General features: G+C 39.1%; 2 protein-coding genes across 3 annotated transcripts in view; both read left to right on the top strand.

The window, feature by feature from the left end:
- The window catches only part of LOC108011645 (uncharacterized), a 91,808-nt gene extending 65,375 nt beyond the window's left edge, over positions 1–26,433 (top strand). Inside the window, exons 6-15 of one of the 2 annotated variants that reach the window (XM_065865963.2) lie at positions 11,166–11,276; positions 12,624–13,428; positions 13,884–13,974; positions 14,055–15,061; positions 16,183–16,359; positions 16,436–16,628; positions 18,740–19,004; positions 19,066–19,243; positions 21,374–21,385; positions 21,448–26,433. In XM_065865963.2, coding sequence (XP_065722035.2) covers positions 11,166–11,276; positions 12,624–13,428; positions 13,884–13,974; positions 14,055–15,061; positions 16,183–16,359; positions 16,436–16,628; positions 18,740–19,004; positions 19,066–19,243; positions 21,374–21,385; positions 21,448–22,606 — 3,998 coding nt within the window. In that variant the 3' untranslated portion in view covers positions 22,607–26,433. The remainder of the gene's footprint in view (positions 1–11,165; positions 11,277–12,623; positions 13,429–13,883; positions 13,975–14,054; positions 15,062–16,182; positions 16,360–16,435; positions 16,629–18,739; positions 19,005–19,065; positions 19,244–21,373; positions 21,386–21,447) is intronic. The other variant, XM_065865964.2, reaches the window with a different exon arrangement.
- On the top strand, positions 5,833–7,635 carry LOC108011643 (cilia- and flagella-associated protein 53). The gene has a single exon (XM_036817764.3). The coding sequence runs from the start codon at positions 5,947–5,949 to the stop codon at positions 7,540–7,542; it is 1,596 nt and encodes a 531-aa protein (XP_036673659.3). The 5' UTR covers positions 5,833–5,946; the 3' UTR covers positions 7,543–7,635.
- Positions 26,434–26,786: the final 353 nt, after the last annotated feature.

Here is a 26,786-nt window from a genome sequence, read left to right as displayed (position 1 = left end):
AGCTTAGATAAATGGATGCGGTTCTATTAAGCACCCACCCAATTCATCTTCCCTCCCTTTTATGGCGTTGGCCAATTTATTTACCAGCCCTGCATTTATCTGTTCTTCTGCGCATTTTCACCAACATATTTTTGGTTTCGATGTTCTGTTTTTTGTGGCAGCAAAGCGAAAACAAACAAAAACCAAGAACAAATAACTTTCTAACTAACCTTAACTGAGGCTAAAAGCGCAGCACGTCGCATTTATTTTGTTTACCCGCCTGCAATGGAGAAGTACCGCTGAATCTGCGGCATCTGCTATATTTTGAAATTTTAAATGCAGCTTTCTCATTCCACTTGTTTCTTTAGGAGGTGCATTTTTTATGTGGTGCCAATGCTGGTGGTTTCATTGTAAATAACAAAGCTTGACTGACCAAGTTCGCTGCCCACAGAAACAACATTCAGTGCATTCAGCTTTTCTCTATATATTTATTTTTACAGTTGAGGCAGAAACAACAGCCCTGTTTCTTCAAGACACATTTTTAGCGGATACTATATAATTGTGTCTCGCAAATTTCCAATGATTTTTGGGACGGTTAGTTTTCGCAAATTTAAAATCCTGATAAGGGGTGTATTAACTTGTTTTTACTAATTTTTGAAAATTAGTCTAAAGAACTTTTATTTTTTATTAAGATCTAGCAGGTATTTAGCTACATTTATGATTCAATTTAGGCCTTATCTAATTTTGGTTTTGTACAAAAATTTGGGATCGGAGAAAATCGGATTTTAAAAAACGCCAGACAGATTTTAACGTTATGGGCGTGACATTCCGCTGAAACAAACCTGAGCTGCCTAAGCTTTTATCATACGAACATATGAACATGGCTAGATCTTTAACCCAAATCTTTTTACATGGAAATAATTGTATCAATATAGAAAATCGGCCAAAAAATAGTCGTTAAGCGGCAAAAGTTTTTTAAACAAAGAATTCGTCTTAAATACGAGGCAGGTCAACTTGAAAATACTTTTTAGGGCTAATTTTTCTATAGTGGGGAGCAGTTGTAGCCTTGAGAGTATTAAATTTGGTCTTCGTCGAGTTGAATGAATTTTCCAACAGAACAATGATCCTGAGCATAGGGCCCATATCGTGAAGGATTGACTACTGTATTATGCTCCCCGAAAAATATGTTCACCTCCACAAAGCCCGGGCTTAAATATTAAAGAGCACGTTTGGGAAATTATGAGAAAATGGCCGTAAGCAGTGGCGGATCCAGAATTTGGTTGTGGGGGTTGTTAAGTAGAAATCAATAATTTGGAATAGAATACATATTACATATACACTCAGGGAAAAACACCGTGCTAAAAACAAGTACAAACAGCCTTGATTTAAGAAAAATGGCATGCTTAACATTTAAGAAAGTTCGTGCTCAAAAAATTCTCATATTGAGCACTTTTTATATTTTTAATGTCTGCCAACTCTAATAATTCCCAACTGTTTATTCTGAAAGTACTCGGTATATAAGGCGCATAAATTAGACAGTTTTAATGGCCGTGAACGGCAAGTCGTAAGTAAACTTAAAATATTATTATTATTTATATATATCCCGATTATTTCGTTTCAGTTTCCAATACATATTTCTCTTACTAGCATAAAATAAAAACTCATTTTAATTTCATTATATTTATATACTGATTTAAGAATTATTCGTCCTTAAATCATGCCTGCAACTTTTTACTTTATTATTAAATCGTTCTTGTTTTTAGTCCAAATATGACTTGATTTAAGAATTATTCATACTAGATTCAAGACCGAAAGGTTCTTAAATCTAGAATTTTGGGTCTTGAAAATTCGTGCTCGAAAGTAGTATTTCGTTCTCGCGTTCTGTATTTTCCATGCTTGGCGAAGTTTTGACACCGAAAATACTAGGTTCAAGCACGAAATACTTGATTTTTTTCTGAGTGTACTTTTTAACTGGAGTGGGGGGATCTATACCCTATATCCCCCGTGGATCCACGCATGGTCTTAAGCCTCTAGTAATACTGAGTGGGAGCAGACTGCTTGATGCATCGTGCGTTCCTAGAAGAAATCAGAGGTCTTGTTAGAAACAATTAAATTTCTTAAAAACAAACAAGGAAGAACGCTACAGCCGAATGCCTCGACGATCAGATACCCGTTACTCAGCTAGTTCAATCGATAGGTATTGACGAGACTAATACACTTTATCTAAAATTTATTTCTAGCATGAAAACTGTTGGCGCCACAGTTTTGGACGGAGTGAGGGTGGCATTTTCGCGTAAAATACTTGCACTGCAAGCAAAGCAAAGGGAATCTATATCTGAAATCCCAATTTGATGGCTCCGAGATATCAGCGTTCAAATTTACGATTTTTTCGAAGTTTGTGGGCGGCTTTTGGGCATTAGAGTGGGCGTTAACAAATTTTAGGTCGATCGAAAGGTATTGACGATAACTATACATTTCAGTGAACATTTTTTTCTAGCCACAGTTTTGGGCGGTTTGTGTGCGTCAGAGTAGGCGTGGCATGACGTAACAAACTTGCGAAAATAAGGAGCCCAAATCTGAAATCGTATCCCTTTAACACGTATCGTTTCCGAGATCACAACGTTCACACGCACAGACGGACAGGCAGGCGGACGGACGGACATGGCTAGATCGACTCGGCTAGTGATCCTCTTCAGGAATATATGAACTTTATGGGGTCGAAAACGCTTCCATCTGCCTGTTACATACTTTTCCCAGAATTCAATATACCCTTTCACTCTACGAGTAACGGTTATAAAAATAATTTTCTTTGGCCAAGTCCTGATACTTATTTACTGAATAGTATAGGTGAAAAAAATTGTAAGGCAATTCAAAAATGTAATCCCAAAAATGTGTTCGGGTTGTAAAAAATCAGCCCATTTGTAATAATTTGTATACTTATAGCCTTATAACTGAATTTTACCGTTTTACATGGTATAACGAATATTTTTCATCAAAAACAAGAGATGGCCTTAACTATTAGATACCCTTTACTCAGCTTAAGGGAGTGCGAGAGGGATGGAGATATGATTAAAGCAACTCTGATTTTTTCACTAACACACCTAGCCTATAGCGCCACCTACCTACTTCTTTTAAAGCGCCAGTCTATAACGCAGCGTTATTAACGGCCCAAAAGGCTTTGTGACGTATTAGTGAGTGTTAATGACTAGTCCGATTTCAATCCTTTTTGGCATGTATATGGGTATTGATAAGAAGAACCAAATCTCATTTTAATTGTAAAAAAAGTTTTAAAAATGTGGACGGTGGACGGGTTTTAGTGTTATGTCACCCTGCTGAAACAAAGTTGCGCTGCGCAGGAAGCCCAAGGATCTGCATGCCATGTACCACCATTCTAGCTCTTATAGTTTCCAAGATCTCAGCGTTCATACGGACAGACGGACATGGCTAGATCGACTCGGCTAGTGATCCCGATCAAGAACATATCTATACAGATAAAAAAAATTTCAAAACTGGTCATTATTCGGGTATTTTTGCGTGTCAATTTTGGTTCATGTTGCCATGTAATATTGATATTTTGGAAAATATCAAATTGATATTTTCGAACATATCAATACGATATTTTTCATACCATTAATATATGCCCACATATCAAATTTGTGACCATACTATGGTGTTTTTAATACCAGTATGGTATTTTGAAAATTCAATTTATATAAAACTGATATTCATTCATATCAAACTTTCATATCATACTGATATTCTTTCATATCAGATTGATATGTTGGTAGTATCATTATTAACCAGTTTTGTTTTAACTTTTTGCATCTTGTATTTTAATAAATATTAAAAATCCATAAGTTTGTTTTAAATTTTACTTTATATATATTTCGGTTCAAATATAAGAAAATTTCGAGGACTTAGCAATAAATGACCGATCACGCTGTACTCGGATGCCTCCTTTAGCTTTGCATCACCACACGGGAGTCCTTCTGCTGTCCTCGATAGAAGTTTCCCATCGAAGTGTTGGACGCCAACTTGCACAGCTCGACATCCAGTGTTGGGGAAAATGTATATTACAGGTAGAAGGACGCGATTCCGACCCCATAATGTGTATATATACTTGATCAGGACCCATATCAGAGTTGAACTTGCCATGTCCGTCTGTCCGTCCGCATCAAACACGACACTAGGTGGCGCTGTTGCAGGGTGTTCCATCTTGTGAACAGTCGCCTTGCTACTTGCTTATCTTCATCTCCTTCGCACTCCCCTTAGCTGAGTAACGGGTTTTTGATAGTCGAGTCCTTCAACTATAGAGCTCTCTCTCTGTTTTTAAAATGAAATAACTAATTTTTTGGCCGCATATGTATGGCGGGAATTTGTGTAGAAAAACACACATGCAGCAGCAGCTACGAGTGAACGCGCCGCAATTTAAATTTTGAGTCAAGCGCATGAATATTAAAATGCATAAAATGAAAAAGCACAAATGCAAATAAGGCAAGAAGAGCACTCATCTGCGTTCGTATGAGAGTGCCTTGCACAAATGCATGAGTGTAAATGCAGCAGACAGTTGGCGTTAAATATGCGCTTTTCCCATAGTCACACACCGATGGGAGTGTGTGTGTATTAAGAACCTGGGCGGTACATAGAAATGCGGGAAATTAACCTCACAAGAGTTTGCAGTTAATATAAAAAAGGTTATGTGTTGAAAGGCTGTCTTTGCTTGAAAAAGCTGCAGCTACTTATTCCACCGGCACGCGAAAATTGGTTATCTTTGCCAGCAGTTATGACATTTTGTTATTGCTCGCGGAGAGCTATGCAAATTGCCTGAAAATTCAACCACACAATGTGAGCTTGAATGCGGCACTGTCGGAATGGAAACAAAAAGAAAATCGCGGGCGGAGTGCATATGGCTAAGCCTTCAGCTGAGGCACCGCAGGATATGGTCCTAGCCTCCGTTCCATCTTCGTCCTTCCAGTTTCTGCTGCGCTGCGAAATCGCACAATTTTGCACTTGGGCAAACATGAACTTGGAGAAGGAACTCCGCGTCACGCCTCCACCCTACAATAAAGTCACGTGTTACACTTTGGAAAAGTATTGTACATTTTACAAATATACATAAACCAATTTTGTACTCTACGCATGGTGCCGATAAGAATTTACCCAATCCGTTACTCATAACATTGAAATTTAAAATTTTTAACAACATTGAACACTCAATATTTTAGAACTTTGCCTTTTTTTAAAATATCTTTCAACAATTACTCAATTACTACTTAAGCTAAATTCTGCTGCATTTCGTTGATTTTGCAGCTTTGGCGGTTAAAGTTGGCCCAACTATCTTTCTTTTTGAAAAAGTCTTTATCCTCTGTTACAATTCATTTTCCCGTCCTCACGGAAAAACCAGGCATTTGACCCCTTTTCGTTTTCACGTGACTGACTTCTAGTTTTGGCAAGGATTTCAGCTTACATTTCAGTTAATTAGCGTGTTGTCAGCTGCACTGCTATTAAGGTAATAGAAGGAGCCCAAGTACTCGTATGTCTTGCTGAGTCACATAAACTTAAATACTTCTAAATATATAACTCTATAATCATAATTTAATTTAAGTTACGCAAATGCGCTGCAAAATGTACTTAGTGGGAATTTTCTTTACATTAACATTCATCAAATGGAGACATCAACATGTTACCCAGTCTTTTATTCAGTCTTCTTAGTATTCCGTTTTTATTTTGCCTTGCATTGGAAGGAATAAATAAATGAACTTACGGGTAACTAATCAATTGTGCGTTATTGCAGTGCTAAATTTAATGAAAATAATATTTCGATACACGAAACGGCCGTCCCATCGTTCTGAATTTTCCGTCACCAAAACCTTTGGAACAGATCCTACACTCACCTTTGAAATTACCAGAGCATTTTCACTGTCTTCCTTGTATACATATTTAGGTTTGTTAATTTCGATAGTCCAGATGCAGAACTCCGGACGTGGTGCGGACCACTTCAACTTTATCACGCGGACGGACCGCAAAAGTCTGCACACGCAGATCGGCCTCTTGGTGACCAAGGCAAAACAGGTGGCCGCAGCCGAGCTGCAGGAACGCAGCCAGAGGCTGAAGAAAATGTTGGACGAGGAGGACAAGCGCTACGAGGAGGAGTTCTCGAACACGGTGAAGACCCGAATCGACCAGGACATCAAGGAGCGAAAGGAGCACTTGCACGCCATCAAGGAGCAAGTGGCCAAGCAGCAAAAGAAGTTTCTGGAGGAGAAGCACATCCAGCAGGTTATGCTCGACTGCTACGAGATCCGGGAGGCTCTGCGGCAGCAGGATCTCGTGGAGACAAAGATTGTCCAAGAGGAGCAAATTCTGGAGAACCAGCGGAAGAAGCGGCGTGAGTGCCAGCAGGACCAGTATTGGCTAGAGCTGAATCGCCGCCGGTGGGCCCAGTTCGACTGTAACCAGGCGGAGGAGAACCTGCGACGCCATCAGATGCAGGAACAGGTGAATCATGTCCTGGCCATCCAGGTAGCCGAGCACGAGGAGAAACGCAAGGAGGCGGAGGCGGAGCGGGACGAGGAAGAGCGCGTTCTAAACGCCCTGCTGGAGGAGATCCGCCTGGAGGAGTTCGAGAAGGAACACCAGCCCGCTCCATTGGACCAGCTGGCCTACCAGGCCGAGCTGCTCAAGGAGATAGAGCGAAAGAGGTGCGCCCGTCTGGCGGAGTGGGAGGCGGACAGGGCCGACCACCTGGCCTTCTGCCGGGAAACGGAGCGTCTGGAAGCGGAAGCTCGTGCCCGGATTGCCCAGTCCAAGAAGGACCTCAACCGAGCTACTTTGGAATACCTGGCCTACCTCAGACGCATGCAATCGCTCGAACTCGGAATCGAGAAGATGATGGACGAGCGCACCGCCGATCTCTACCAGTTGGACATGTGCACAAAGGTCAACATCACCGAAAGGGTTCGGGTGAAACGGGAGGCTGCGGAGAAGTGCTACGATGCCCTCCGGAAACAGGTCTGCGAGGACTACGAACGCAGAATCCGGTCTGATGCTGAGCTTCGGGAGAACAAAATGATGGAGAACCGGTTTGTTCATCCGGAGGTCACTCATCAAATGATTGTGTGCCGCCAGATCCGATATAAGGCGGATTTGGATGCACAAATCACCGAGATGAAGCGCATCCAGGCGGAGGAAGAGAAAAGATTTGACAGTCGTCTGATGGCCGCTGTGGATAATCCAATTGCCTGCAAGAGATTAGCCAAGGAGATTCTAGAAAAGGGAATTGATTACTTGGCGCCGCATCCCAACTGGAGGGTTATGGCCTGCAATCCCAATAAGTACATTCTCAGACCGCCGACCACCGAGCAGGAGTACAATGCCGGAGTGGCCGGTGCCAGTGTGGACAAATGTCCTTGTCCCAGGGAAGCGCGGAAGCACTGCGGCTTCATGACTGACCTGGATGTGCCTCCCGAGGGAGCCAAGACCCAAGTGGAGCAAGGTGCGATTGAGCCGGCCCAGAAACCACAAAAACCTGGATTCCGTAACTGTCACTGCAAATTTTATTAGAGTTGTTCGGAAAAAGTATGTTTAAAGCAATTTAAAATTGAGTTATAAGTTAAGAGCTGAGGCTATTAAAAGTAACAGTTTTATCATTCTAAACTCGCATACATTTAGTGTTATTAAATGAATTTAGTACCGTCTATTCTTACCCTACACATTCGGTTAAACACTGCCTACAATAGTAGGCATAAGTATTTTTATACCCGTTACTCGTAGAGTAAAAGGGTATACTAGATTCGTGGGAAAGTATGTAACAGGCAGAAGGAAGCGTTTCCGACCCCATAAAGTATATATATTCTTGATCAGGATCACTAGCCGAGTCGATCTAGCCATCAATGGAAAGGTAATTTAATGTAATGTGGCATGTTCGTGTAAAAAACTTGCGTACGAAATTGAGAAATATAAAATCGCAACTCTCTAGCTCGTATAGTTTCCGAGATCACGGCGATCACACGGCTAGTGATCCGAATCAAAAATATATATACTTTATCGTCGGAGGCGCTTCCTTCTACCTGATACATACTTTTCCCCGAATACAATATACCCTTTTACTATACGAGTAACGGGTAATAAAAGGGATTCATGCAAACCCACATGGACAAACATTTTTATTTCGAAAAGTTACCAAAATAAGTACTAAATGTAGAGTAAAAGGGTATACTAGATTCGTCGGAAAGTATGTAACAGGCAGACGGAAGGGTTTCCGACCCCATAAAGTATATATGTTCTTGATCAGGATCACTAGCCGAGTCGATCTAGCCATGTCCGTCTGTCCGTATGAACGCTGAGATCTCGGAAACTATACAAGCTACAATACTGGGATTAGGCATGCAGATTCCTGAGATTCCTGCGCAGCGCAAGTTTATTTTAGTAGAGTGCCACGCCCACTCTAACGCCCACAAACCGCCCAAAACTGTGGCTCCTACAGTTTTGATGCTAGAATAAAATTTTTAACTGAAATGTATTGTTCTCGTCAATACCTATCGATTGACCTAAAAAAAAGTTTGCCACGCCCACTCTAACGCCCATAACGCTTAAATCTGTCTACCGCCGGTAGGTGGCGCATTTCAATCTTGCTTTGATGCTTGAATATCTCCATTTCCCTTTGGTTCCTTTAGCTGAGTAACGGGTATCTGATAGTCGAGGTACTCGACTATAGCGTTCTTCCTTGTTTTTAATTCTATAGCACTAGAATTCTAGGACATATGGACTTAATTTAAGTAATTATTGGCATACAAATGAAGTCTACCATTAACCTGAAAAGTAAAAAAAATATATTTCTTAAAAAGATTTTAGTCTATTTTAAGTTCATAGTTCATTTGTTACGTAAAAAGTAATCCTAATATTTTCTGGTTGTAGGGTCGGAATGTACCATATTTCTAAAAATGATTTTAGGTCTTTTTCGTAGTTGATGTGTTAACTAAAAAATACCCACTTTTATACCCTTGAAGAGGGTATATTGATTTCAGTCAGAAGTTTGCAACGCAGTGAAGGAGACGTTTCCGACCCCATAAAGTATATATATTTTTGATCAGCATGACTAGACGAGTCGATCTAGCCATGTCCGTCTGTCCGTCCGATTCTACGCAAACTAGTCTCTTAGTTTTAAAGCTATCGGGCTGAAACTTTCCCAAAAGTCTTTTTTTTGCAGGTAGTGTATAAGTCGGAACCGGCCGGATCGGACCACTATATCTTATAGCTCCCATAGAAATAATCGTGAAAAAAATTATAGCTTCGGTGTTTTTTAACATATAACCTCCTAAGCTTGGAAATAACATTTTTTTTATTAGTTTTGAATTTTGAATTAAATTTTATCAAAATCGGAAAACTATATCATATAGCTGCCATAGGAACGATCGGAAATTTGGTGGGAAAATAATAAGAAGCGAATTATAGCTTCGGTGTTTTTTAACATACAACCTCTTACGGTTGGAAATAACATTTTTCAATTAGTTCTGAATTTCGAAGTTAATTTTATTAAAATCGAATGGTTTTATCATAAAATTGGTGGGAAAATAATATGAAACATATTATAGCTACGGTCTTTTTTGACATATTATCTTACACTATTAGGAATATCATTTTTTGTATTTTACAATTTAATAATTATAACTGCAAGGGTATACAAACTTCGGCTTGCCGAAGTTAACTTCCTTTCTTGTTTTTCCTGGGAGTGGAGTGGGAAACGCTTTCTTCTTTCCGAAGACTTTATCTTTTACTCTACGAGTACAGGTATACAAAGGTGGGCGTCACTTAGCGGGACTCCAAAAACGTAACATTTCTTCTAAAATTTTTTATAAGAAATCGGTCTTTTTAGCAGAAGAAAAAACATAAATTGGTTTATGAACATCACATGAGCAATTACCGGGTATTTAAGTTATAAGTAAATGTTTTCTTATTGGTCTATGGCAGGGATGACACATTCCATTTCTAGCATCAATAAGATGAGTTGCGACCCATGCGAATTCGAATGACAGTACCTAGATAAGTTTAATTTTCCCCATTAAGCGAACTTTTGCTTAGTTTTTTAAAATATTTTTAAAGAATTTTCATTACTCACGGTAACACTTACTTTTCCCAAGACTTGCAAATAAATAGTTAAAGCGACTTAAACGGTTTTCTGCCGGAACGACGACATTAATTGACTCATTGATGTTGTGCAAAATGCACCTTATATTTGGGATGCACCATCGCTAGACTGTAAAAAAGCAAAAGAGACACAATCGATTGTATAGTTTTCCATCTTCACCATTTATTTCGCGCAGAAGCCTATGGCTAAACCCTGCACACCGTATTTTATTATTTTATCCAATCACAGCTTTTTCATAATTCAAATATCACAAACAACCAGTTGACAGATAACTAATTATTTTCTTTTTGCGCGCTTCTAATTAATTAATGAAAATAATATTAAGTTATTATGTGTATAGTGCTGCCTATTTAGGTAGGTTTGTACCGTAACAGCACTTTTCATACAGTATGTCTAGATATTGTGTCTAGCCTTAATATTGAAATTACTGGAATCAATTTCCGTAGACAGCTGTCGCAATAATTGTGCGGCGAATTAAAGTTATTCCTGACTCGCTCGCACTCATAAATTAAAGTAACAAATTAAATATGTCATGTGTCTAAGCAAAAAAAATTTTGCACTGGGCGGTACATGTATGTAATGTAAATGATAGATTTTACTTGGCACGCCCACAAACGCCCGTAAGCCTTATTTCTGTATGGCACCTACATTTTTGAAGCTAGAGTTAAGTTCGACATGCGGATTTAGCTCGTGTCTTTTTTATCGATTTCTTTTGAGTATACTTTTGTTTGATTTAATATGTCAATATCTATTAGTGTGCCAAGATAGATTAAGTCGGTCCATTACCTAGGAAGGTAAATTGCTGATTAACAGGTATACTCGTATGATAGACAAGACACTCGGCTATAGCGAACCACAAAAATCTAATGAAAACGCTCATTATGAGCACAACAGTTGATGTGGGTGCTAAGAGGGGGTGCATTGAGCGACATCCAGGACACATATGACGCCGGGTCTTTACGTGCCACAAAAACGCAATTTAATTTCGACATCCAACGCCTTATTCGCCTCACACCCTCTCCCTCTGTGTATTTTTCAGACGACAATTGGGGTCTAGGACTGGCCATAGCCGCCAACTTGCATGTACCGTATCGCATCGAAATTCGCAGGACAATACGTGACCTGCATTCAAAGGATAAGCCGGGCAAAGGTGAGTACCGTATCTGCTGGTGCCTGGTAAATCTGCAGTGAACCAAAAGAAAACACTTTAAATTATTCTTTAGTTAGAAATTTTTAAAGTTTGAAAATATACTCAAAATTTTAAAGAATACTATCTGAAAATCAATATCTCCAGCTAAAGTTATCCGATTGTAACTGAGTAAAACCTCTATCAAAATGAAAACACTAATTGTTTAATTTCTTAAAAATCAAAACCAAATGAAATTTAATAAAAGTCTTAAAATTTTTTTCAATTTTAATATACGCCCCAGTATGTTACCTACAATCTGTTTTTTTTAAATTAGAGCCTTTTTTTGTTTAAAAGATATAGAAATGTTGTTTGTGTTTTTCAACAGTACTGCCATTACTCAGCTTGAGAAATCGTACAAAAAAAGACAACAATTATTAAAATAGGACAAAATTACGGACAAAGGTAAATCATTACTAAATTTAATTTTTTATTATGGTAGAGCACTGAAAATATTTTAAATTTTTAATTTAAAGCACAGGACCTATATTAGTTTGGTGACCGAGTCAATAATTTCGCCATCTTCGGTTGCTTCAAGATGACCTTAACATATTTCCGACAAATCTCCAATGGATAGTGCTTCCTGCACACAAACTTCATCCTTTGGCGTAGGTGGAAAGATAAACTTGTCTGTTGGTGAAAATAGATTTGTGTACATTTGCAATGCTTCCAGTTATTAAATTGCTTTAACCATGATTAACTGAACTTTTAATTAGAAATGGGCTTACCCATCTTGAAATTGAACAGAAATAGTGATGGGTGCAAGTGTACTCTGACCATACTACAAACACAAAACGGTACACTGATAGCTATTCAGAACTATCGAACGATACCCAAAGGTCTATATTAAAAAAAATTAAATTCTGTTTGAATAGAAAAAAGGACAGACTTTCGGACAGGGAATGCTTCATTTTTTTCGTCTGAGGCAGTTTAAAAATGGACAAGTCCGCCCGGAAGAAGGACAAAATGGCAGCACTGTCACTCATCCCGCTCACTCTTTTACTTATGGCCATAAGCATCTAATAGGGTTTGCGAGACAGACTGTTAAAAGCCTCAGAAACAGAAACGACAATAGCCCTGATACACGTGTTTACCTAATTATCGAATAGTCAAAATGTGAAAAAAAAGATTCAGGTAAATCAAATATGTTAAAAAAATATTTCTTGTGAAATACGTTCGGGTTGTAAAAGAACGGCCCATATGTATGGTTTCTGAACACCCAAAAATGTCCTTTACTCCATTGACTTTAACTTTGCGAATAATTTTACCTAAAAAAAGCAAATGCTGATTGCACTTCGGTTCGCCTTTCAGCAATTATTATCACCGCTCCGCTGAACGATGCGAGTGCCATACGTATGCTAACCAGCATTGAGGTGGAGTGGGCGAAGCAGGCCAAGAAGGATGCGGTGGATTCGGGGCCCTCAAGACAGAACACCAAAATTCTACTTATCGACATGGCGGCCAGCTCATTGGACATCCAGCATCGGTTCTACAAACGATTGGCACGGATCAGTGGGTCAGAGAACGGCGGCTTTGGAGGTAACTCGAGCTCTCCGGCCGGAAGGGTCAGCAGCAATCTGTTGGTGCTGACTCTGCTAAGCGATAGACATCGACACTTTCTGAATGCGGCCGGACTGATGGCAACAATGCGGAATTTTCGCCCACCCCTCGGAAATGTTGAAAATGGAAACATCACTACACCACCGCCCAATGGCCATCGCCATGCCAGCCTGGAGAAACTGTACCCGTATCGCAACCTCTTTCCACTCTATGACACGGTTGTAGATACTGCCACCCAATCGAACACACTGAAAGCGAGTCCCAAATACGATTTCGTGGTGCTGGACATCGTTTGGGATGTCAAGTCGGCCGGATACAAGTGCCGACCTCTGCTCATCCTGGAGAGTGAAGGAGGGAGGCAAGAGGGTGGTTCTGGGGGCGGAGCGAGGGACACCTACATCACCCACTCTGTACAGCCAGGATACGACGAGTGGCTGCTGGTCAGCAGCGTCCTTTTGTGGCAGTGCGGCGCCATCTGCTGGACAATCGCGGCGATCTGCGTGTTCCTCCTTGTCGTTATCCTGGCGGGTATTGTGGCTGCAGGGATTACCATGAGGTAAGTCGATTGACGACTTCATTTTAGTTTAAACGTTCCAGTAGGTACATATACAGTTTAGCTTGCAGTAGGGCTCTTATGTATATGGGTCTATAGAGTGGGTCGTTAGCGAGAGAAAAGATTTTTTTAAGTCCATCCGACCACTTTGCAATGAAAAGAAAGTTACCATTGGTAAAAATTGGAAATGAAACCAACCAAATGCTCTAATCATTTTGTTCTGATAGAAAGTATATTTTTAGTTATTCTCTTACTTTATTATTAGCATATGCTAAAAAACTATTACAAAGGCTGAAACTAGTCACAGCTCTATTAAGTTTTAACAGGAACCATTTAGGGTAATTTCCTTATTTGCTGAAATTTTGTGTTGAATCAACTCTTCAGTTTATGGATTACCCAGTTAGATTGAAGAAATGTTAACAAGTTGTTTAATTCCATAAAATTTCTAACTCCTGCAGGAACTACTTCTTACGTAAACGTCTCTCCAAGGGACCCAACAAGATAGTGCTTTCCGCCAGCGACTTCGTTTTCCCCGTGAATTCTCGAAGGGTGAGCAAAATTACAAACCTCTTTCTACATCCTCGCTCCACTTTTTATATATTATTCTAAAATATTCCATCGGATTTTAGGTTGATGAGGGCATAGAGGCCATGCTCTGTTGTTGGCTGCAGCAGCTGCAGGAGTTCGGTGGGCCGGAAGTAGATAAGCCGGATCTCCTCAAAGGCTCCATAGGATCCCTAAAAAATTTAGGATTCGTAATTCCGGGTGCAGCTGCTCCGGGAAGTTCAGCTGGAGCCATCGCATCAACAGCAAATGGGAAACGCGCATCCTCCGCCACGGGCAGTTTGGCCAGGCACAATCCTGCCCACCTGGACATGAGAGCTCGATATAATGGTGATCTCGTGCAGCTCAAGGAGGTACATATGAACGGTTCCTCGGAGTTGCGCACCAAAGCGATGGATCTACTCGTGATGGCCCATGGTCTCAGGCATGAAAACATCAATCCGTTAATTGGATGGCTATCCGATCCCAATCGCACAGCCATGGTTTTCGATTACTGCTCGAGGGGATCGCTACAGGATGTGCTAATCATGGATGAGATCAAACTGGACTGGTCTTTCCGTTTGAGCTTACTTACCGACCTGGTGAGGGGCATGCGATACCTACACACCTCTCCCTTGAGGGTTCATGGAGCCTTGACCTCTAGAAACTGCGTAGTGGATGCCAGATGGGTCTTGAAGATCACCGACTACGGCTTGAACTCTTTTTACGAATCGCAGGGACTGCCGCCAAGGCCCAGAAGTGCCAAGGAACTGTTGTGGACAGCTCCAGAACTTCTTCGGAGCATGAAGCACTTTCAACAGCATCATCACCATCACCACCAGCACGGACGTATTCAGTTGGGGACCCAACTCGGAGATGTATACTCCTTCGGAATCATCATGCAAGAGGTGGTAGTGAGGGGAGAGCCCTACTGTATGCTCTCCCTGGCTCCAGAGGAAATAATAGCCAAAATCAAGAAACCTCCTCCTCTGATTCGGCCCTCTGTCTCCAAGGGAGCAGCTCCGCCGGAGGCAATAAATATTATGCGTCAGTGCTGGGCCGAGCAGCCCGACATGCGTCCCGATTTCAACTCGTAAGTAATAACCACATTTTTAAATGTTGTCATGGAAAATGTGGGGGAGGGTGGGGCTAAGCCGACCAACCAAAGAAGATGTAAAAATCAGATACCAAACAAGTTAAAAGCCTCTTTTAAAAAGTGTGATTTAAATACAAGGAAGAACGCTATAGTCGAGTACCTCGACTGTCAGAGACCCTTTATTCAGCTAAAGGGACCAAAGGGAAATGGAGATATGCAAGGCACAAAGCGAGATTGAAATGCGCCACCTACCCGCGATCTTAATATATGGTTTTGTGGGCGGTAGACGGATTTAACTGTTGTGGGCGTTAGAGTTTAAACTTTTTTTGGATCAATCGATAGGTATTGACGAGACTAAAAAAGATCAGTTAAAATGTTTTATCTAGCATGAAAATTGTGGGCGCCACAGGTTTGGGCGGTTTGTGTGCGTTAGAATGAGCGAGGCATATTCGCGTAACAAACTGGAGCTTCGTACAAGGCTACGGAATCTAAATCTGAAATCCCAATTGTCTATCTTTGATAGTTTCCAAGATGTCCGCGTTCAGACTTACGATTATTTGAAGTTTTTGGGCGCTAAAGTGGGCGTGCCAAACTTTTTATTGGGTCAATCAATAGGTATTGATGACAACAATACATTTCGGTTAAAATTGTTATTCTAGCATCAAAACTGTTTGTGGGCGATAGAGTGGGCGTGGCACCCTGATGAAACAAAATTGCGCTGCGCAAGAAGTTCAGGAATCTGCATGCCAAATCCCAATAGATTCCGAGATCTCAGCGTTCATATGGACAGACGGACATGCCTAGATCGACTCGGCTAGTGATCCTGATCAAGAACATATATACTTTATGGGGTCGGAAACGCTTCCTTCTGCCTGTTACATACTTTCCGACGAATCTAGTATACCCTTTTACTCTACGAGTAGCGTGGTTTTTCGTGGTTTTATTCTTTGAATATATTTTTATCTCCAAAGCCCCTAGTGCGACTATACGACTATAGCATTTTCTCTTCCTTTTTTATGGTTCTGATTTGTTTAGGTGGAAAGTAAGAACTAGGAAATATATTTTATATACAATTTGCAATTAGTTTATTATTGTTATATTTCATTCTCGCCTCTAAGCGTTTACGAACGCTTTAAAATGCTGAACCATGGTCGGAAGGTAAATTTTGTTGACACAATGTTTCAAATGCTCGAGAAATACTCAAACAACCTGGAGGAGTTGATTCGGGAACGCACCGAACAACTGGACATTGAACGAAAGAAGACTGAGCAGCTGCTGAATCGCATGTTGCCAAGGTAAGCTCCCGCCATTGTCCAACTAATCAATATAAAAGTATAAATTCTAAATATACCTTGTAACTCTTGTGCTCAGCTCCGTTGCTGAAAAATTGAAGATGGGCTTGGCCGTCGACCCGGAAGAATTTTCGGACGTGACCATATACTTTAGCGACATTGTTGGTTTTACAACAATCGCCGCACATTGCAGCCCTGTACAGGTTGTAGATTTGCTCAACGATCTCTACACGATTTTCGATGCCACGATCAATGCCTATAATGTTTATAAGGTAAGATATTCGGTTTTAATAACGCAACACAAATGCAAATATCGCAAGGTGGGGGTAATTCGATTGATTAACATGCTTAACACTTGTTTACAAAATAATATTTTAAAAATGCTCGAAGAAGGATGATGGTAGTTCATTGTAGATTTGGACCCCTACCCTAGACCACAAAACAGAAGTAAAAAAATTGACTTTCAGTATTGACCAACTCAAGGGGTTCATAATATTCCCCTAGGCAGAGTTGTGAAACTTTTTTATCTGGAAATTTCGGCAATATCGCTAAAACTGTTTAACAATTACAAATACGCATTTTTCGGTATAGGTATAGTTAAATATTATGTTTATGTGCTTAAGTAGTTTTTATCAATTCTCTATTTTAAGAACGTTAAGAACAGAAGTTTCACAACACTGCGTTTTTTTTTGTGATCTAGGGGTCTACCACTACCAGGAACTACCATCATTCTTCTTGGAGCATTTCGGGTAAACTATTCTAATCACTGAACGACAAAACGCGGAGTGATGAAGTGCATGAGGAGAGTGTGTGATAGCAGATGCTTTTTGAACTAGACATTTTTTTACGCTTCCTGGCGAGGGAAGAGGGTAGATGGAGCAGGTTTTGTGGGGTGCCATCAAGAATAAGGGGTATAGCAATCAGCCAGAGACGACTGAAGGCCTAAAGCACGAGATTTAAGTCTATATTAAGGACGATATCATAAACATTGGGTCGACCGGATGGCCTATTGGCTATGGAAAGGATGAAAGGCTTCCGGAAACAGCCGTAGGAATAAGGAGGTAATCCACAAATAACCCGAAATATTTGGGCTTTTCAATAAAAACAAGAGAGAGCGCTATATTCGGTGGCGGCGATACCCCTTACGAAGGTTGGTGGAGTGCGAGAGAGATTGTTTATAATTTGCTTATAATTTTTAAATGGTTGGTTCGATTTGAACGATTTGGCAAGTAAAAAATAATATTATTGATAACCAAATCAAAATCCCATTTACATGTGAGCGCAAGGCAGGAGTTGGCACTATGGGCGTTAGGGTGGGCGTGGCCACCTGCTGAAAGGCACTTGCGCTGCGAAAGAATCTCTAGAATCTGCTTGCCTATTTCTAACTTTTACAGTTTTCGAGATATCTGCGTTTTTACTTTCATTCGGCTAGTGATCCTTATTAAGAACATATAACACTGTGGAACAAAAAAGGACAAATTAAATAAAATAAAAACAAATTAATACAACATTTATCTCTTAATTTATACTTTTTTCTCCACTTGTCATCAACAATTGTTTGTTTGTGTTTAAGATATTGAATTTAATGTGAAATGCCCTCTGAGGGCATTGTAGGTGACAATCGGGGACTTATATTAAAAATTAAAAAAAAAAAAATGTTTTGTGAGCAAAACTAAAAAACTTTTTTTAAGTAAAAATTTTTTTTCTTTTCAAGAAAATTAAAACAAATTAGAACATTTGTGTTTAAAAGTAGAGGTTTAAGAGAAATAAATACAAAAACCGGAGATATAGATTTTCAATAGTATACTTTAATAAATGTGTACCTAAAATAGGGGTTCGGCTTGTAAGGAACAGCTGTATCTCCTTTGCGCACTCTTTAGCTGAGTAACGGGTATCTAACAGTCGAAGCTCTCAACTAAAGCGTGCTCCCTTATTATACCATTTATTCGCAGAGTAAAAGGGTATATTAGATTCGTCGGAAAGTACGTAAAAGGTAGAAAGAACCTTTTCCGACCCTATAAAGAATATATATTTTTGATAGGGATCAGTAGCCGAGTCAAACTAGCCATGTCCGTCCGGCCTTATGAAAGCTAAGATCTTGGAAACCATAAGATCTAAAAAGTTGGGATTAAATATACAGATTCTTTGAACTCTTACGCAGCGCAAGTTTGTTTCAGGGGAGTGCCACGCGTACTCTAACTCCCTCAAGCCCCCATAACGCTAAATTCTGTCGAACGCCCACATTTTTGAGGATTTTGTAACCCTCTCCCTAATATTATATGTGCCAGCTATTTATTTTTCTAATGACAGTCAATTATAATTATAAGTTGAGAAAATAAGAGTGATGAGAGTTTATTAAATTAATTTCCCACTTCTTTGTTAGGTTGAGACAATAGGCGATGCATATATGGTGGTGAGCGGGCTTCCCGTGAAAATACCCGATCATGCCGAGCAGATAGCTACCATGGCCTTGGACCTGCTGCACCAGAGTGGTCGCTTCAACGTGAAACATCTGCCGGGAGTTCCACTCCAACTGAGGATTGGTCTCCACACGGGACCCTGTTGTGCCGGAGTGGTTGGTCTTACGATGCCTAGGTACTGTTTATTCGGGGACACAGTCAACACGGCATCCCGAATGGAGTCAACCGGTAATTGCAGACGGACTTTTCTTGATGGTCACACTTTTTGAGAATAAAATCTATATTTTAGGATCCTCCTGGCGCATCCATATGTCCCAGGAGACAAGGGATCGTCTGGAGACTCGCGGTGGCTATGCCATCGAACCAAGGGGCCTCATCGACATTAAGGGCAAGGGCATGATGAACACCTTTTGGCTGCTGGGAAAAAAGGGATTCGATAAGCCGCTGCCGGTACCACCACCTATTGGGTAAGCATGAACAAATGTAAAGTAATTTTTCATATGGTTTTTGGGTCAGCAACAAGCATTCATAACTTTTTTATAACGGTGCACATCATAGCTGGTACAAAATCATCATAATCTGTTGGTGTGTCTTAAAATATAGTGCTTAAACAAAGGAATTTGATAAAAATTAGTTTTCTACAAATTAAAAAAAAACGAATGTAGTGTTTTTTCTGGGGGTTTTAGTTTTTAAAATGAGAAAAAAAAATAAAATCTCCTACTATTCTGTTTGCTTTTGAAATGTTGAATTTGTAAAAAAAACGTTTAGAAACTTTTTCAGTAAGCGAGTCTACCGGTTTCCAAGACGTGGTTTCCAAAAAAAACTCTATGGAAATGCGTTGCGTCATAGAGAAATAAATCTTTTAATTCCCATAACTCCCATCGCACTATGGGTAGTTTAAACACTTTTGTTTGTCCAAAACCCATTTTTTTAAAGTCGTTAGACATTGGTTTGTGTGCATCACTGTTAGGTTATCAGCTGTCAAAGCATGTTTGTATTTCAACGAGGTGGCAACGGTGGTAAGTTGCCAATTAAAAAAAAAAAACTTAAAAGTTTAAGTTGTCAAAAAGTGTTAAAATAAATAGTACAGTTTTTGAAACAGCGCAATCAGAAGGGTTTTTAAGTTGAGTTTGTGACCTTCATATTGTATTAATTGATTTTTGTGCTCGTATAATCGTGTGTAAGTTCTAACCTCATAAAAACTAAAAACTTTAATTGAACTACTGTTCAACCTTGTAGAGTATTTAATTCTGATTAAACTTAGTTAGTATAAAAGTGCAGTTTTGCGCACATTCTCAAAAATTTTACTTTTAAAATCTATACCTAAAGTTCTACAACTCCCGAATCTTAGTAATTATCACTAAAAAGTAAAGTAAATGAAATATTAAAAAAAACAGTATGTAATAATTTTGGTTGTAATCTAGATAACTTGCAGAAATAGATTTTTTAAACCCTTTTCTTACTTTTTAAAAAGAGTAGAACTAAAACCAACACAGAACAGCGCGCCAAGCTACCTAAAATTCTACGTCACTTGCTTATTACTTAATATAGGAACTAAAGCTTTATGAACAGTGAAGGAGACGTTTCCGACCACATAAAGTATACATATTCTTGATCAGCTTGACTAGGCGAGTCGATCTAGCCATGTCCGTCTGTCCGTCCGTTTCTACGCAAACTAGTTATTACTATTTTATCAAAATCAGACGACTCTATCATATAGCTGCCATAGAAACGATCGGAAAATTTGTGGGTAAATAATATAAAACAAATTACAGCTTCGGTGTTTTTTAACATGAAACCTCCTACGCTTGGAAATAACTTTTTTTAATTAGTTCTGAATTTAGAATTTTATTTGATCAAAATCGGACGACTATATCATATTGCTGCCATAGGAACGATCGGAAAACTGGTGGGAAAATAATATGAAACAAATTATAGCTTCGGTGTTTTCTGACATATTATCTTATACTATTGGGAATATCATTTTTTGTATTTTTAAATTTAATAATTTTTGCTGCAAGGGTATACAAGCTTCGGCTTGCCTAAGTAAACTTCCTTTCCTGTTTTTTTTTCCAATACTAAACTAACCAACCCAGCTCGGTACAAAAGTGAAAAGCTAAATCGATGTATTACTGTTTTCTCCAATAAGCTTTTCAAAAACTCTTTTACTTTTAAATTTAATTAAAAGTAAGAAAAGACACAAACCTTAATAAATTAATCAATAATAAGTCATATAATTTAAAAAGTTGTGATACAAACTGTCGGTTGAAACCTAAGCCTCGTAGGTTTTAATAATTTCGAAGAGGATCCTTTTTTTAAGGTCTGTCTTAACTTTTGTAAAATAATATAGAAAGAACATCAAAAATTATTTTAAACAAATATCTCAACTTTAATATGTAACCATCTAGTTATTAATATAATAATATTAATATCAATATCAAAAATATCGAAACATTTAGGGGAATCAACCTTATGTTAAGAATTTAAAAAAATAAATAGTTGTTTATGCTGTCTATATCATTTATGAATTAACTAAGATATTTGTGATCTAATCAAATGTTTACTTTTCAACACATGCATTTCACAAATTATATAAGGGAGTCGCACGGGTATGTTAAAGCTTCTTGTATTTTAGCTATAATAGTAGTCCCACATTAATATTTCTCCACAGCTTGGATGAGTCCCTGATCCGCAACTCAATAACCTTGAAAGCTCAGGCCAACAAATCTCGGACGAGCACGAATCCTTCATCTTCGCAGAGCTCCTCCCTGGCTGGGGAATCCGTAGAGGTAAAGGTCGAGATAACTCCACCCACCAACGCGGATCTAGGTTCCGGGGCCAATCTTCCCAACTCGTACTCCCTGGACTCCAACTCCACCAACACAATCAGCCCAAATGCGACCCTCTGTCCGGAGTTTCCAGGAAAAATAACGCCCAGCAGTACGAGTCCACAGTCGCGCAAGCTCTCCGAACTAACGCCGGATAATCTGCTCAACCCGAACAGCTTCAACCGGTTGCCAAATTCCACTGGAGGATCCAGTTCCCGCCTGTACAAAAAGATAGAGGAGATGATGGACCTCAGTTCGCCCTACAACCATTACAAATGCCTAAGTCCCAGCGAGAGTAATCTAACACAGTTCTACGATGGGAAGTACCTTTATAACAGTGCGGGGGGCGGAACGGGAAGTGGGCAGGGGGCGGGCGGCACCTGCCCCTCGATGGTCGGAACCGGTAGTGGTTGTGGGGGAGGAGCCGCACGATTCGACAGCAAGCCCGGCTCCACTCGTCTGCTGCGTCGGCAGTTCAGCTTGGATCGCGACGACCAGCACGCGAAGGGAGAGCAGCAGCACCACCAGCACTCCCTGCAGGCCACCACTTACGCGGCCTTGGTGGGGGGTGGTGGTGGGGTGGTGAAGAGCTCCATGCTGGACATACCCCTGTTGCACGACACCTCCCGAAGTCCGAAGGGAACGCTAACGCGGGCCCACAAGCAAAACTCCGCCTCGATCACCCAGGACCTGGAGAAGATTGAGGAAATCCCGCTGTCCCCGGCCTCCTCGCAGCACCACAGTAGCCTCGACAGCAACCTCAACCGCAGCCCGCCCTCGACCCTGGAGGCGCGGTCGCCGCCGCTGCCGCCCTTAAGTCCGCCCCAGCTCTCCGCCCCCACATCGCCGGCCCCTTCCAGGACGTTGAATGGGGTTTATGCCCTCAGCAACAATAGTGCGAACTACAGTGACTTCCAGTCCCAAGGTGCGGCCAACAACAATAATGGCACCCATCCAGGCCCAGAACTAACCCTCAATGTGGATCAGCTGCTGAGCAGATAGGGCACAATCTAAGGCCCCCAAGAAGGGAGGCCCATCTAAGCTTTAGGTCTCATCCAAACCCAGTTTGGATGTGCGAGTGTGTGAGTGGACGGGATATCGTATAGGGGAAAGGTGGTTTACACCATGCTCCATTGTCACTTTCATAACAGATGCGTTGTCAAAATATTTAGGCCTGCTCCTGTTTTCACTCGGAAGTGAGTTCGTTAGCATTGTGGGATTTCCCATGCACATAATCAAATTTGTTTGCGTGTTGGGTAATTTTCTAAGGAAAATTGCCGAACTTAACTTTGCCTTCGTTTTTCGACAAAGACCCGATTTTATTTTGTGTATACAATGTATGTATACAAACATAAATGTATACATACACGATGTATACTTTTAAATCATAACATCCAAGAAACAAACAATATACACAAATTGCAGTCCATTAGTAAATTCTTACCATATGAACATTAAACATCAAGTACTATGATAAAAGCAGCATTTGCATACAAAGCTATAGCGAAGAATTTTTAGACAATTCATTTTCATGCTTTGCGTTGGCATTGTAACAACAGGGGGAAATTCGAATCCGTGCTGTTTTTTTCGAAAGTGAGGCTCGGAACAGGTCTGTGAAAATCAAATCTTTCGGAAGTGAAGAGCCAGACGTGACATAGTAAAAAATTACACACGGATTGCATTTCCCAAACGATTTTTCCCAGCCCCAAAGTGTCAAGTGAGAAAGTAAATGGTAACGATTTAAAAATGTTGTGATGTGGAAAGCAAAGTACCTCGATGCGCACCAGTTTGGTTCCAACTGCAAACGAAAGTACAATTTAGTTAAAAATTAGTTCAAGATGAACAACTCACTCTTTTTTGTTCATTGGCAAAATCAGCGTTATGCCAAATAAAATACGTAATATGTACGTTTTTCTACAAACAAATAATCGATTAGTAAAATTGTCCAATATAATAGTAAAGCGGTCTCCAACCATCGAATTGTCAAATTTACCCATCAAATAGTAACTCTTACGCAATACGAAAATTTAAGGGTTACTATAAAAAATAATAATGTACATGTGAAAGGGGTAGAATACACCCAAACCATGGATTGTAGTTAAATAACTATTTTTATAGTTACCCACCAACTCATGAAATACAGTTAAGTTTATTTTTGAATTGAATATAAAATTTATCAAATTATTAATTAAATTCATAGATACGTCACTGTAGCAAGGTTATTTATAAGCAAAATAAAAAATTAATTTCTAATTGCACTTTGAAATTTGCACAGTGACTTCCAGCTGGTGAGGAAGTATGTTGACGAGTTTAGAAAACATATGTTTTAAGTAAAGTCTTTTCTTTTCGGAGTTTTGCTTTGCAGTTTAAATGGTCTCGTCGTAGACCCAGTTGGGAATGACAAACTATTTCTGATAGTAAATCAACTATTTACTATTGCAATAACAAAATAAACAGGTCACGTTTTTTTATTATAATCAACGGTGATTACATTACATTTACATTTAAAGTAAATTGCTTATTTTATAAAACTTAAAACTTTTTAATATGCCAATCCAATTGTTCTACGTAATCACACAGGGGGTTGGGGGGTCAGCCAAATGATTACTCATGTGAATCAAAATAATATTAATGTTCATTAAATTGATTACATGGGAATAATGAAAAATCGGAAAATTAAAAATTTGAAAACTACTTTTTTATGGTGCTTACAAATTACTTTGTCAACTTGACATATACATGTATTGAATTAATAAACTTATCAACTTGATGGGTATAAATTTATAATAACTACATTTTATTGGTTGGATAATTATAAAAATAGTTGCTTAGCATCAATCCATTCTACCTTTTTTAATAGTTTCATAACTCTTTTTTATAGTAATCCTTAGGCTTACGTATTACGTAAGGGTATCTATTTGATGGGCAATGGTTGGGGACCGTTTTACTATTATATTGGCTTGGATTTTTTTGTATGAAGAAGAAATGTACATTTTAAAGTGTTGTAAGGGCAATGAAATGAAAAAGCGAAGCTATATACAGCTGAAGTTTTCTCAACTCGAAAGTCGCTTACTCGAAGACTCTTTCAAATGTTCAAATAACTTATAATTCGCAATAAAAGTTATTTAATTTAAAGTTTATAACTATTGAAGTTATTTTACAAAATATGTTCCCTGCTATTTTTATTGTCCGTGATTAGTTGTATTGGTCGTTTTATTAGTCTAAAAGCTGCAATCCAGTACAGTATGAGTATTCTTGAGAAGGATTGTCGATTAAGTCATGTTCTATTGTCAGTGCATCCGTTTCTGCACATACATACGTCCAACGGTTCTAATGCTTTCTGGATGAAACTTTCTCAAAAGTTTTATTTCTCTTACGGTTGGTGGCAGTACTCTAGTTTATTTCGCGAAAAAGGTATTCTCGTGGGACCGCGAATTCTTATGAATTTACATGAAAAAACAATGCCGCTGTCAGCCATGGTAATCTTATCATCGAATTTCAAAGTTTCTTTCTAGGTCCAAAACCTACTTTTAGTACTGGCAAGAAAAAAAGTGTTAAGAAATTTTTGTAATTTTTTATATTAGGGATGTATTAAACGCAAGATATTAAAGCCAATTTTTGATTTTAGCTGCAAACGTATATATCTTGGGCTTGCCGAAGATAGCCTCTTTTATATATTAAATTGAAAAAGAATTTGTTTCGGTAAAAACAAATATTTTCTTAAGTCTCTTAAATGGCTGGGGAGGATAACTTTTCTAGAGCGGTCTGAACTAAAAAAACAAGAAATGCTGTAGTCGACTGTTCAAATAAAATGAACACCACCGATACGAGCGCCACGGTTGCTTTGACCAATAAAATCAATTTCAATTTACATTAGTTTTGGCATGTAGGTGGCATAAAACCTCAGCAATCTCACGGACAGACGGACATGGCTAGATCGACTCGGCTAGTGATCCTGATCAAGAATATATATACTTTATGGGGTCGAAAACGCTTCCTTCTACCTGTTACATACTTTCTGGCGAATCTAATATACGCTTTTACTCTTCGAGTAACGGGTATAATGCCTTTAGTCCAGAATACATTTTGTGTCACTCGTGTGGGCTTTCAACTAAACTAAACTTAGAAATATGTACTACTAAGAAATATGTGTACTCGATGTTCCTTAAAAAAATCAAAGAAATAATTAGAATTTAGGTTGTGTGGGAATTAGTAAATATAGCGGAGACTTAATAATATTTATGAAATAAGCATCGCATACGTGAATTTAGTTTTCTAAAGACAATCGTTATTACTTTTAAATGGGAACCTAAAAAATGAAATATTAGGTAAGATTTGCATCCATGTCTCTAACATAAGATATATTTTGTAACCGCTCTAAGATAGCCTAGTTCTAATGTAACCTCCCATTCGGCGTGTATGCTAAGCTAAAAATATCCATATATGTATAAGTCAAACTGAAATACCAGTTATAATATACACATATTTTGTAACCCTAGCATTACGAAGTATCAAACTGGATTAACTTTATCTATTTATTTGTTCCCTATGTAATAATTGGTTTCATCTTCAATGCCTGTTCAAATATAAGACAATTACTGTGTCAATTAAGGCAAATAAAAACATGGAAAGCTCGGCGAATAATAAAACATGTATACTTTCCTTGTGTTGTTCTTTTGTCTGTGAAATAGCAATCGTTTCGAGTTATTAAAAATCGCGTTACACTGTCACTTGTTTTTTAAATTGATTTTGTATTTCAATTGTGAATTTTATTCTCTGCTAGAAGCAATGAATATATAAATAAAAACTGAAAACATAAACTTATTAAATATCGCATTATTATTTGCAGGGGAGAGGTCTGTAAGTTGGCAAACTCTTTTTTGATCCCTTAACATATAAAACAAAAAGTGTTATTACTACTTGATAGCTTTAAGTTTTTTACTTTAAATAAAAAATGGAACAAAAGAGAACGCTATAGTCCTCGACTATTGGATACCCGTTACTCAGCTAAGTGTAGGGTCAGGATAATCAGTGACTGTCCTGACTCGCAAGTCTTGAGAGTTCCTCTGCAGACGCTGTAAACGCTCGAGTGGCTTCGACATGCGTCTTCGGATTACGCATACAACCTCATTGTATTTGTTTGGGCTCCACTGTATAAATAACTTGTATCAAAATGTCTACG

This window comes from Drosophila suzukii, chromosome 3, assembly GCF_043229965.1.
Source record: "Drosophila suzukii chromosome 3, CBGP_Dsuzu_IsoJpt1.0, whole genome shotgun sequence".
NCBI classification, from domain to species: domain Eukaryota; kingdom Metazoa; phylum Arthropoda; class Insecta; order Diptera; family Drosophilidae; genus Drosophila; species Drosophila suzukii.
The sequence above is the reverse complement of the archived record's forward strand: the minus strand, read 5'-3'. Positions and strand labels throughout refer to the sequence as shown.